The sequence below is a fragment of the Crocodylus porosus genome, unplaced genomic scaffold (assembly GCF_001723895.1).
Source record: "Crocodylus porosus isolate Cpor-Errol unplaced genomic scaffold, CroPor_comp1, whole genome shotgun sequence".
Lineage (NCBI taxonomy): Eukaryota > Metazoa > Chordata > Crocodylia > Crocodylidae > Crocodylus > Crocodylus porosus.
Genome location: NW_017728886.1, coordinates 62,294,873 through 62,307,594, shown reverse-complemented (window position 1 = coordinate 62,307,594; position 12,722 = coordinate 62,294,873). Strand labels below are relative to the sequence as shown.

The 12,722-nt window shown below is 42.6% G+C and overlaps 1 protein-coding gene across 1 annotated transcript in view; it reads right to left on the bottom strand.

Moving 5' to 3' along the window:
* Positions 1-12,722, bottom strand: part of PLEKHA8 (pleckstrin homology domain containing A8) — a 42,098-nt gene that overhangs the window by 9,346 nt on the left and 20,030 nt on the right. The window contains exons 7-12 of the mRNA XM_019535430.1: positions 12,155-12,312; positions 9,712-9,850; positions 9,107-9,192; positions 8,000-8,058; positions 5,168-5,298; positions 4,399-4,469 (exon numbers count right to left, since the gene is read on the bottom strand). Coding sequence (XP_019390975.1) covers positions 4,399-4,469; positions 5,168-5,298; positions 8,000-8,058; positions 9,107-9,192; positions 9,712-9,850; positions 12,155-12,312 — 644 coding nt within the window. The remainder of the gene's footprint in view (positions 1-4,398; positions 4,470-5,167; positions 5,299-7,999; positions 8,059-9,106; positions 9,193-9,711; positions 9,851-12,154; positions 12,313-12,722) is intronic.

Sequence of the window (12,722 nt, the reverse complement as noted above, 5' to 3'; positions counted from 1 at the left end):
TGAAGTCAAGATATATGACATCAATCTCCTCTCCCTTGTCCAGGTGATGAGATTGGTCAAGCAAGACCTACCCACAACAAACCCGTGCTGGCTATCCCTCAGGATGTTGCTGTCAGCCAGTCTGTTAAGAATGGCCTCTTTGATAATCTTTTCTAAGACCTTCCCCAGGATAGAGGTCAGGGTGATGGGTCTGTAGTTAGCTGGATCCACTTTCCTCCTTTTCTTGAAGATGGGCACCACATTGGCCTTCTTCCAATCTTCAGGCACTTCACCAGAGCACCAGGAGTTCTCGAAGATCCATTCCAGGGGCTGGGCTATGATGCTAGCCAGCTCCTTGAGTACCCTGGGGTGTAGATTGTCAGAGCCAGCTGACTTGAAGGTGTCCAGCCTCTCAAGGTGTTCCTTCACAAAGTCAACAATGATGAAGGGCAGGGAATCTCCCTCACCCAGGCCTCCCTGTCCCATAATGGGCAGGGGCATCTCATGGGACTAATGAAAGACCGATGCAAAGTATCCATTTAATAGGTTAGCTTTATCCTGGGCGCTGGTCATCAGTTCTGCCTTCTGGTTTAACAGGGGTCCGATGTTGCCCTTGCTCTTCCTCCAGCTCCCCACATATCTAAAAAAGGACTTTTCATTGTCCTTGATACTTGTAGCTAGTTGGAGTTCTGTCGCAGCCTTGGCTTTCCTGGTTTGCTCCCTGCAGGACCAGACCTGTGTGGAATATTTCTCCTTGAAGGTGGATCCCATTCTCCACCCTTTGTAGGCCTTTCTTTTTAGCTGCAGGAGGTCCGCTAGTTCCCTGGAGAACCAAGGGGCCTGCTGTGTCCTTTTGTTGCCTTTCCTCCGAGATGGAATAGCATTAGCTTTTGCATCGAGGATTGCTCCCTTGAGGAGCAACCACTCTTCCTGAATTCCCCTCCCCTTGGGGTCATGGTCTCTTAGGACCTCACTGACAAGCCTCCTGAGCTTGTCAAAGTCAGCTTTCCTGAAGTCAAGGATTTCTGTATTGCTGACTGACTTGTCAGCTTTACGGTGGATGGTGAAGGTGATCAGCTCATGGTTGCTGTCACCCAGCTTCCCATCGATCATTATGCCACTGATCAGGTCATCCCCGGTTGCCAGTACCAGGTCGAGCAGCGCTTTACCTCTCGTTGGTTCATAGACCTCTTGTGTCAGATAGAGGTCATCCACGCATGAGAGGAAGCTTTGCGACCACTTGGATTTAGCTGAGCACTCTTCCCACGAGATGTCTGTGTAGTTGAAGTCTCCCATGACAACCATGGACCTGGAGCATGCAGCCTCAGCCAATTCCCTGGCGAACTCCTGGTCAAGCTCTTGATTTTGGGTGGGAGGTCTGTAGTAGACTCCTACCATCGTGTCTCCTATGACATGTTCCCCACAAATTTTAACCCAGAGGGTCTCCAGCCTTCAGTGATCTAATAGGTCCTTTCTGACCCTAACATCTATGAAACTATGAAAACTTTCAAATATTTGAAAATTCCCGTCAGGTCCTCCCTCAATCTCTTTTTCTCCAAGTTAAAACTTACTTAGTTCCTTCACCTTTCATCAGAAGATTGCTGAGTACCAGGTGGTTTTCTTTGTGCTTTAAACAACAAGAAAACTCTTAAAATGAGGAAAGCTAATAGTGGGTATTTGTAGTGAAAAGTTTCAGGTATCAAAGCACCTTACTAGGGGCTGGAGCACAAAGTAAGGAGGACTCTCAGATTCTATTCCTGGCTCTGGCTCTGCCACTGTGTGATCTTGTTCAAGACTTTCATACCAAAGTTTCAGTTTGGATGCCTAAACCCAGACACCCAACCCAGGGTTCAGATACCTAAACAAGTGGCTTGACTATCAAAATCATACAAATTAAGTTGACTTATATCACCCCTCTCAGCATGATATCTAAGAGTATCTCAAATATCTGGAAGTAACCCAACTGGAAGCATATGTGAAAGTAAGTTCCCTTCATCATCTGAAGCTGCCATGGTTTGTTTAGTTCAAAGTTAAATTTAATTTATTGTATTGTTCTGATTTAAGTCTACCTTTTTTTCCCTCCCAAGAGAGCCTTAAAACTTCCATGACTTATACGTGGACACCCAATTATAGTTCAACAATAGAGATTTTTGGGGCTAATACCAATAGCTGATTTTTAAGGAGGCATATACTGGCCAGTACTGATTTTTGATACCAGCCCCGCAGCTTGAAGAGCAGTGTCCAAGTGGTAAGTCTGTTGTGATGGAAGGGAAGTGGGGAGGGAAAGGGCTAGGGAGGCATATCAAGGCGCCTGTGGTGAGGAAGAAGTGGGGCTGCATCTGGGGCAAGGCAGGTACGAGACAGAGCTGCAGCTCGTCTGGGAAACGTGGAAGGGAGGAGCGGTGAGCGGTCTGGTGCTCACCTGCTTGTCCAGTGACTCCCATTGCTGCTTCCACCACTCATCTGGAGGGGCACAGATGGGGGGGGCATGTGCCCCCAGATCTGCGTGGGGCGGGGCAGGTGACTGCGCTGTGCTGTGCTTGAGGCAGAAAGCAGTGGCGCTGGGAGCAGGACTATGCAGGGGGCTGCAGCCACCCCAAAATTTACTATAGCACCCCCATCAGCTCCATTCCTGCCCACCCCAAGCACAGCCCAGTGCAGCCCCAGCCCCACACACCCCACACAAATCCAGGGGCACATGGCCCCCACCATGTCCTCCCTGATGAGTAGCAGGAGAAGCAGTGGAAGCTGCCGGGCAAGTGGTGGGAGACACCCCAGCTCCCCCACGGATGAGCCACAGCTCTGTCCCACAGCTCCTCAGCCCCAGCTGGACAGCGATTCACCCAGCCCCTGTGCCAGCCCCACTCCCTCACTCACCGTGGGAGGTGTTGATCTACCCCCCCATGCCCCTTCCCTCCTCCTTCCCCTTCCACCACAGCAGACTTACCAGCTGGACACTGCTCTAAGCTGCCAGGCTGTGCTCCTCACCGCCTATGTGCTGCACTGTAGCTGCGCGTGCACAGGCCATTTATCAGCCAAATTACCGGCCATATCAGGCCAATTTCCGATATAGACAATTTTCTTTATATCGGTGCTGATCCAATATCGGACCAATGTATCAGTGAACCTTTAAAAATTAGCCAGTCAGATTTTTTTCAGTTAATTTTTTTTTTTTAGCATTTTACTGCATTTAACCCTTTGGGTCCATTTCTTGGTTGCTTGTTTCTCCTGTGGGATTTGGAAGGCCAACAGCAGTTCAAGAGCTTTATCTGTAGTCATAACTTCTTTGAATACAAGTCATTTTTTCTAAAACCGCACCCGAGAACGTGGGTTGACTTACAAGCGGAGTCATCTTATGATCAGAACAATATAGTATTGGGATATATTTTGTGTGCACAATATGAGCTAATTAAAGGACAGTTAAATCCAAGATAGGATCTGTATTTAGTTCCAAATGCGAGGCAGCCTCTGGTTACAATTCTGACATACTGAATTCTAGGAAGGTTTTCTCTCTCCATGTTCATGCTCTGCTAATCAACAGTTTCAAGTTTTTAGCTGTCTTGGGAGGTTCTGGTTGCAAAAAGAGGGGTGACTGACACAACCAATCCAGATAAAAGACTCTGAATAACAGGAACTATGAATATGAGTCTGCATCAACTGGGTGCAGACAGCAAAGCATTGTAGACTAGCATTTTTGGCCAGTTATAGCTTTCTTTATGTCATGAGTCTTCATTTCTAGATAAAATGTAGTTGCAGAAACTGAGGGTGAATAGTACACACATGTTGATCAAGATGGCCAGCAGAAAAGGGTGCTCAGCTTGAAGACAGGATACTTATTTAATGGATGAATTGTGGTCATAGCCTCTTCCAGCTACAAAAGCACAAGGTATTTCTATACATTTCCTATGTGGATTGGTGACTTTATTTTTTCCCAACCATTCCCAGAATGGTTTGGAAGAAACTAGTTCTAAACAATCTAAATTATTAACAAGTTATTAAATATATTATTACTTTCTATTAAAATAAATGCAAGAACATATATGCAGAAATGCTGTGTCCCCCAAATCCCACTATTATATTAGATGTGTAATGTTGGTGATATGCAAACCTCCTTATTACCCTACCGATAACTGCAGAAGAAAATGAAATGGTGGCATACTCTTCTCTGTTAGACAAGGGTCTGCCTTCTGTGTAAAGCACATGCTAACTATGCTCATTCTTATCCTTCAACCACAGAAAGATGGACTACCAATAATGTAGCTCTCTGTAAAGATACATTTTCAATGAGATGGGTTTCGGAGATCTAGGTTGGAGTTGAACAGGAGAAGATATAGGTTGGAACTGAACAGGAACAGTAATATTAAAATTGAGAAAAAAGCTCAAGTATATATTTAAAAAAACAAAACAATTGGCACTTACTCAGAGCTGTTTGAATATTCTTTTCACCATTCTTTACTTCTGTCAAAAACCCCTTCAAAAACTTTAAGCCTCTGTCAGGAAGGAACCAAAAATGCATATAATTTTTATTTCAAAAAGTAATTTTTGAGGCTGTATAATATAAGATCATAGTTCTAAGACATTTTAGCAACATATATGAATACAGTTGCCATGTTAGTGGCTTACTGAATTCCAGAGAGACAACACAAGATGAAGTCTCTTTTTTGGCCTACTCATAAGACAAAACTCAATGTAAGTAGCAATGCATATAGTGAGATGGATTTGTTAAAATCCACTATCTCCCTCTCAGTCCCTCATAAGGGCTGTCCTAAGCAAGCTGTACTGCAAGACAGCATAGGTAGAGGGTGCACGTGCCCCCCCGACAGCTGACACTGATGTTGTCAGTAGGGCTGGTGCTCTCCCTGCCAAGGCTGCCGCCATTGGTGGCTTCTGTGGGTGCCTCCCCAGATTGAGGAGGCACCAGTCACTCATGCAAGACAGATTGTATGTTGTAGCTTTAGTCCCATCATTGACTCAAGAGGGCCAACACGAATAGTCAAGCATGATTATTTTGTCACTTGACTAGCAGAAAGAGTGCACTTAAATTATTTGCATGGCATGGAAATTTGAACCCAAGTTTGGACTAACTTGGGTGGCAAAGAAGCTTGCAAGAACTGCTTCCTACATTCAGCCAGCACTGGTGAATGATCTTGGTTACTTCTTAAAATTAAATTAAAGGTTAGGCATTTACCTTTTCAGCCACAAGAGGGCTTCTGTAGCAGAGTTTCTTATTTGTGCTACCTCGGCACTCACTTCGTGGAATATTATTTTCTGCAGAGTGTTGAACTCTTCTTTGTTGGTTATATATTTCTGATTTATTTTCTGAAGAAAAATGCAACAGAATTTATACTATTTTTTTTACATTTTATAAAGACAAAAAATTCTGTCCCTAATAAATAGCCCATTTGCCAGGCCTCTCAAATAGAAAAAATTATGGTTCCTATACCAATTACTTGTAATATACATGGAGATACAGACGCCACATTTGAAGGAAAGGAATGGATGGGCCTTAACTATCACCTAGCACTTAAATAAGGAGCGGCAGCAACAGGCCATAAAACAGTCCCCCTCATCAACAAAGCTAACCGCACTTTTCATCAGCAAAGCTAACCACATTTTATTATGCATCAGCAGGTGCATGACAAACAGGTCTAAGGAAGTGATACTTCCCCTCTATGCGGCATTGGTCAGACCACAGTCAGAGTACTGCATCCAGTTTTGGACTTCAAGGAGGATGTTGATAAACTTGAGAGGGTCCAGGAGGGCCACTCATATGGTTAGGTGCTTACAGGACAAGTCCTATGAGGAGAGACTGAGGGACCTGGACCACTTCAGCCTCTGCGAGAGAAGGCTGAGAGGTGATCTTGGGGCCGCCTACAAATTCGTTAGGGGGACACAGCAAGGGATCGGAGATGCTCTGTTCACCAGAGCACCTCTTGGGGTAACAAGGAACAATGGTCCCAAACTGACAAAGAGCAGATTTAGGCTGGATATCAGGAAAAAACACTTCACGGTGAGGGTGGCCAAAATTTGGAATGAGCTTCCAAGGGCGGTGGTGCTCTCCCCTACCTTGGGGGTCTTTAAGAGAAGGCTGGATAGGCATCTGGCTGGGGTTATCTGACCCCAGCACTCTTTCCAGCCTATTCCGGGGGTTGGACTCAGTGAACTGTTGAGGTCCCTTCCGACCCTGTCATCTATGAATCTATAATTAACTTGATTTTCAGGCAGGGACGTCTGCTCAGAATCCTCCACCCAAAAGAAAAGCAACATAATACTGACAGCGGCTGGTGCAGCAGATTCTCTACTACAGAGGTACTCAACCTTTTGGCTCTGTGGGCCAGATGTATGGCATGGCACTTGTTCAAGGGTAGACCTGCAGGATCACTGCCCGCATCCCATACCCTCCCACTTGGATCCCACTTTGTCTGATCCATCGTGCAAGGCCGTGCCATCCATTCAGACGGCTTCCCACAGGTCTAGAAATTTGGCAGCAGGGGAGCAGCAATAAACACTGCCAAATTTTTGCACCTGTGCGGAGTCCTGTGGGTTGGATGACAAGACTCCACGGGCCACAGGTTGAGCACCCTTGCTGTATTAAAAGTCATCAGAACACTTAAATTTACGTTATTTTCATAAAGATGCTCATTTCAGACAATACCCTTTTAAAAAAAAGAGGTCAAAACAGGAAATAGGAGTTACTTTCACTCAGTACTATCTTTCCACTCCTTCTTGGTTTTTAAAACTTGTATGATCTATGCACTAGCTCAGTGTTAGCAGATATTACAATATCATGTAGTAGGGAAACTGAAAGTGAGATGAAAAAAAATAAAAGCTATTTAAATTATTACATCTCGTATTGAAATAAACCTAGATAGGAGCTAAACACCAAAGAATACCCTTTTGGAAGCATCAACACAGAATCACTGGGTAAATAAAAAAACTACTTACCTGGTATCATACTAGTCAACAACTACATTCTGTTCCCCATTAAAAGTTTAACTTTTTAAGCACCTCTTAAAGCTTTGGATCAAAGAAAAATTCAGAACCAGATTCTCAGCTGGTGTAAGTCACTATTGGTTGTACCATCTGAGGGATCTGGTCCTTAATGGTTTAGCTGCCTTCTACTTAAAGAAGGATGTTTTATTTTTAGCCTATACGATGAACAAAGGTTTAGTAGCTACTGCCTGATTGTATACCTTAAAATCCTTTCAGTTCAGAATCAGAGCACATGGACACACAACATTAACTATAAATTGGATTTTATTCCTTAGTAAAACTGGAGCAGACAACACATCCTTATATCAGCATAGGTCACTACATTCCAAATTTTAAAAAGTTACCCCTACATAAGCAAGGAGCAACTATACACGTATGTTAGTTACACCAGCATATACTGGTCTTGTGTCTGCTCTCCCAGTCAAATGTCATCCTAGGTAGCCATTTGCTCAAAGGACACCAGATCTCTTGCTCAGGCACTGTCATGGTGTGTACTGGGACAGTGGATCATGTGTCTGCTCCTAATGACAAAGCAAAATGGAAGGTGACTTACTCTATAATAATTGTGAGATACGTCCAAATCCAAGGTCATATGCACAGGCTGTTAAACTACACTATCTAAAATGCTGTATATCTGAGAATCTCTTAGAATTTAAAAATTCTGGATACATGGAAAAAAATGACTGTGTGGAAAAAAGGTAGTGCGTGCTTTTAGAACAAACTTTGCATCTGTTTCAGCATTCTGACCTGGCAGACAAGAGTGTTAGGCTGATATTACAAAACCTCCTAATACAAACTTTCACAACAAATTCCTACATAATCAGTGTGCCTAATCTACTTCTATATCCTTCAAGCATACCACATTCTTGCTTCCCTTGTATACAAATTGCTTCAGTTTGGCTGAACGCCTGCACCCAAAGACACTGGTAGTTAGTTATATTTACCCATTTGGGCGGTTTAATCTTATGGAGAACAGCAAAGCTCTGTCCGATTTTGTTTACAGATCAGTGCTAGAAATTACTGTTACCTTGATATTACCGACAAAATCCATTTTAACAGGAGCAAAGACTGTTGGTCCAAGTTTGTCTAGAAGAAAAAGGAAACATATTAAAATTTTCCAGTGCCGTATCTCCACAACATCCATTTCTTTGTTCTCTAACAGCTTTTCTGAATGGAACCTCCCCCACAAACAAAACAAAAAACCCAAACCCATAGAAAGGAGTAAATCTTTTTCTTTTAGAATAGGACCAAAACTCCAAAGCCAAAATGTAGCCCACATACTGCAGCTCTACTGTTTGAGATAGACAGTGCAGAGGGACCTCACATTGCTGATGAAGTGCAGAGGCTATATGTCTGTGGTGGCACTTGCACGTGCCATGTGGAAGATGTCCCGGGAAGGGCCAAAGTTAGAGTTCGGCAGCTAAGAGGATCTAATAGTTAAGGCATGAAAAAAAAACCCGACAGTAGTGGTTGTGTTGAATTTCCATGACATTCCACACACTCCTGTTGTGCTGAAGAAAAGGATTGTTAGTTCCTCGCCTATAAATCCTGATACTTATTCAGTGAGCAAAGTACGTTTGTGATGGGTCCAGGATGAGAAGAGACCAGCAATTATATAGAACAGACTTCTACATACACACACACACGAGTAAATTAAGGTGCCCTTTTCAACAATATTTATATGATATTAACTGAGTAAAGAAGTGAATTCTCTTAATGAGTGTCTTCATGCATGCTCTGGGGTTTGTGGGGGGTGAGCGGGAGAGCAGGGAGGCTTTAATTAAAGTGGCTCTCAGAAGCTGCTGTAATCAAAGCACCCACAACAGCTCACGTATTCAGCATCCTGAGCTTCAAAATGGCAGCAGGGGTGCTTTAACTAAAACTCATTTGACAAGCTTTAAAGTGCCCCCACCACCATTTTGAAGTGCGGGGATGCTGAATACACATGACATCGAGGCTGTCAGAGCTGCTTCAACGTGCTCTAATTAGAACATGTCAAAACCGGCATTGGGGGCAAGAGTATAGGTGCCTAATGAGCCTAAGCATGACTTCAACCATTATTAGGCCACCAGGCAAAGAGCATTCATGGCTTAAATGGATGCACTTGCCACAACAAAAGCAAGTAACTGCTTACCCAAGACTGGCACTATTGCATAACATGATTGCAGAAATTCCTCTGTGGGTATGCCATCATCCTCTTGAAGTTCAATATCGCTAAACCTAGAGATTCCATTACAAACAAAGATATCACTACTTTAAATATTGCCATTCATGCAATTTGAGAGAAATTACATTACATATCTGCTTCATGTGAATGAAGCAAATTATACACTTATTGAGTCACTGGCATAAACAAGTTCCATTTACTTCACTGCCAGCTTCAGCTACTGGTGAATGCAGCCCAGTAGACTGCAAATATAAATAAAGGTCTTTGATCAGAATGGTAGGTTGCAACCTGGAAGACAACCATAATTAAACTATCTGTGATAAACTGGTTTCTCTATTGGGATAAAAATTTCTCCTTATCCTAATTAATGGCTAATTTCTTAGAGTTCAATTATTGCTGCCAGATATTCTTGCAAAGAAAAACCAGTTCTATTTTAAATAGGAATGAAGAGAGACAAAAAATCCACATGAAGTGGCATTTAAATGACAGGGCTCAACTACTAGACTGCCCTACTCCAACCATCACTATTACAAAAGTATTACATGGCCTGCATTATTATGGGGCTGCATTACCTATTACTCATGACACTAAAGAAGGTAGGAAAATCCTCTTCCTTCTCCTCTTCCCAACCAGTTTCTTGCTGTAGCAACTCATTAACACTGTTACTCTCTGTGGGCAGCAACTTGGCTTCATCATCTTCTTTAATATCACCTTATATTTAAAAGGAATGGAAAAAATGGTTACTCTTGCTTCAACTATTGTTCTTTCAGATAGCTTGTGTCTTGTCCATTCTAGGGGTCTGCAAGCCCACCTCATTCTACTTGAAAAAGCTGTCACTAGCAGTGCCTGTTAGCACATGTACCCTGTGTTTCTTCAAGTCTCCAACAGAAACACTAAAAGGCAGTGCCACTTTAACCCTCTCTTAACCCTATGCCTTGGGGCTCATGGTAGTACTGGACTCCAAAGCAGATGGGAAGAAGGGTGGATTATGGACTAAACATGTCCAACATCTCAGAGAACTACAGGTAAAACAACCACTTAATTCTCTGGGCAATTGTATATGTCTGAAAACAGCAGCAATCAGTGGTGGGTGAAAATGGCAGCAACAGGAATCAGTGATGGAGAAGCAATGCTGAGGGAATCATGGGTGAAGTAGCAGGGCACCAAGTTTGAGAAATGCTGCCATACTCTACTGTGTAACCTAATTGCTGGTCTGTTGTAATGATTTCCAAGCACCAAGGAATTGAAATAGTTTCTCCAAAAGAAGGGGAAGGACAAGGAAATTGGAGGCTGGTTGGTTTGCTGTTCTCAATAAAAGCAGTCTAATACACTGCTTAAATGAATACAGATGCTGCTACCATGTGGCAGAAGAGGTGGCCTTCTACCTACATGCTGCAGAAAGACAGTATAAGTTGCAGGTTGTTTCCACTGCTCCTGCTGCTCTACTGGTGTGTATCATCACCCTTCAGACAGTATAAGGGAGCACTGTACAGAAACACTTGCTCGTCTCAGAACTGATGGAGCCATAAGGTGACTTGAGAAGCATGAGAGTTCAAAAGGAGCCAAGAGAGCTCAAAAGAATGCACTTCCTTGATGGGCACTGTTAGTGAAAACTTTCTGACTTGAATGTGCTGGATATGTGTGCATGTAGAGTGAAAAATGTGTGGACACCTCACTCTAAGGACATCTCAGCTGCTAAATGATATCAGTCATCTGATTTGGATGTTATTTGCCATTCATTTCATCTTACCCTACACAATGTCATATTGAAAAAAATTAGTTAGAACGCATAGCTCTACTGACCTCTACACCCGGGGTTTTACACAAGTGCTAGCCAATGCCAGTCACAAACTGGACTATTTAGCGACACAAGCTGGAAGAACACAAAAGGAATGCAACAAAAGAGTTGTCTGTTTGTGAAATACAAAAATTGAAAACATGCTGAAAACATGCTGACAGCATTTGCCTACAATACCCACCCCGACGTAGGAGGTATTGACCCTAATAATAAAATGTTTATGGCATTATGGAAAAAAAGGATGGTAGGGCTGAGCGGTCCTGCCATAGGAACTGCAAGACTAGCCAATCCCAAGGAAAAAGTTTTCAGCTGAAATCTGTTGCACGGCTAATAATTTCTAGGTTAATGGAAACTAAATCCAGAGAAAGTGTACAGACTGGGTTCAAAATAAACTGCAGGTGAACAGGAGACAGCAAAGGGAATTCTAGAAAGCAAGAGTGTTACTTAAATATTTGTGATGGACACAGCATAACTCCACAACTGAGTACCTCTTGGTATACACCCTCTTGCATAAATGTATTCTAAGGGAAACCCTAGTCCAGTCAACAAAATGAGAAATCAAATATAATTACTTCTAAATAATAGAAGTGGAACACTTTAGAGTACAAGATAGAATCCAACAGTGATTTACAATTCTCCTTTTGTACAGTCTTTTCTCACCCACATTATGCAATACTGTCTTAAGTTTTATTCAATGTCTGAAATAACTTAAAAATGAAACTATAAAAACACACGGAGCTGTCCTATGCTTCTAACATGCTGGGCCTTGATATTTGAAAAGATGTTGAAAAGGCTTTAGGGAGAAGAAAATGTCTATAAAATGTGTGTCTAAAGAACAAAAGCTTTGCCAGACTGCACTACCTCTCATGTCTATCTTGCCTCTGAAAGAGTTATACATAGCTCAAGGGAGCACTTTAGTCTTGGTAACCATTCAATTCTTGATCTCTTTATTAAGGCTACCAACAAGGGTGTGATATAAACTAAACTGTGGTTGTCTTGTTCTAACATGCTCAGCTCCTTCTGGAAAGAGAGATACCCACAGGCCTTAAAAGGGAAAAGTATAGATCAGAACGGTAGGTGTGGTAGGGACCTCAGAAAGTCATTTAATCCAGCCTCCTGCTCAGGACAGGACTGCCCCCAGCTAAGCCATCCTAGTCAAGTATCTGCCTAACTTGCTCTTGAAAACATTCAAAGATGGAGATTCCATATACATTTACCTGTCAAATTCTTTTCTACGTGGTCTTGATCTGAAATATCACAGTTCCCTCCATCAGTTTTTGTGTGTAAGGGCATCAGATTTTTAATCAGGGCATGTTCATGGTGATTAGCTTCTGTCTTTAAGGAGCCATTTTCACAGCTGTTCAGTTCTATCTGTCTGTAGGGATTAAATAAAGTACATATTCAAACCAATGTGTAAAATATATTACTTGGCTTGAACAAGTTTCTTCATGCTTAACTGCACACAGCAATATGAGAAAATGAAATCAAAATGTAGGCTGTTAAGATTGGTGTGAGGACAATATTGGTCTAAAATGAACTGACTGAAGTCTGCAAAATAGTAAAGATAAAGAAAAAGGCATAAAAAGGGACAGGGACCATCCCAGTTGGTTTAAAAGTAGAGTTAAATGAAGAGAATGTGGCTAAGACAGAGTTCCCTGGCTATGGCACTAACGATATTGTTTGTTTTTTTCTCACCCAGATCTGTTCCTCAGGAATCACACTGCTAACACGTAGAAGTGGAAGACAAAGATAGGGGAGAGAGGATTAAAGAGATAAGCATGATGC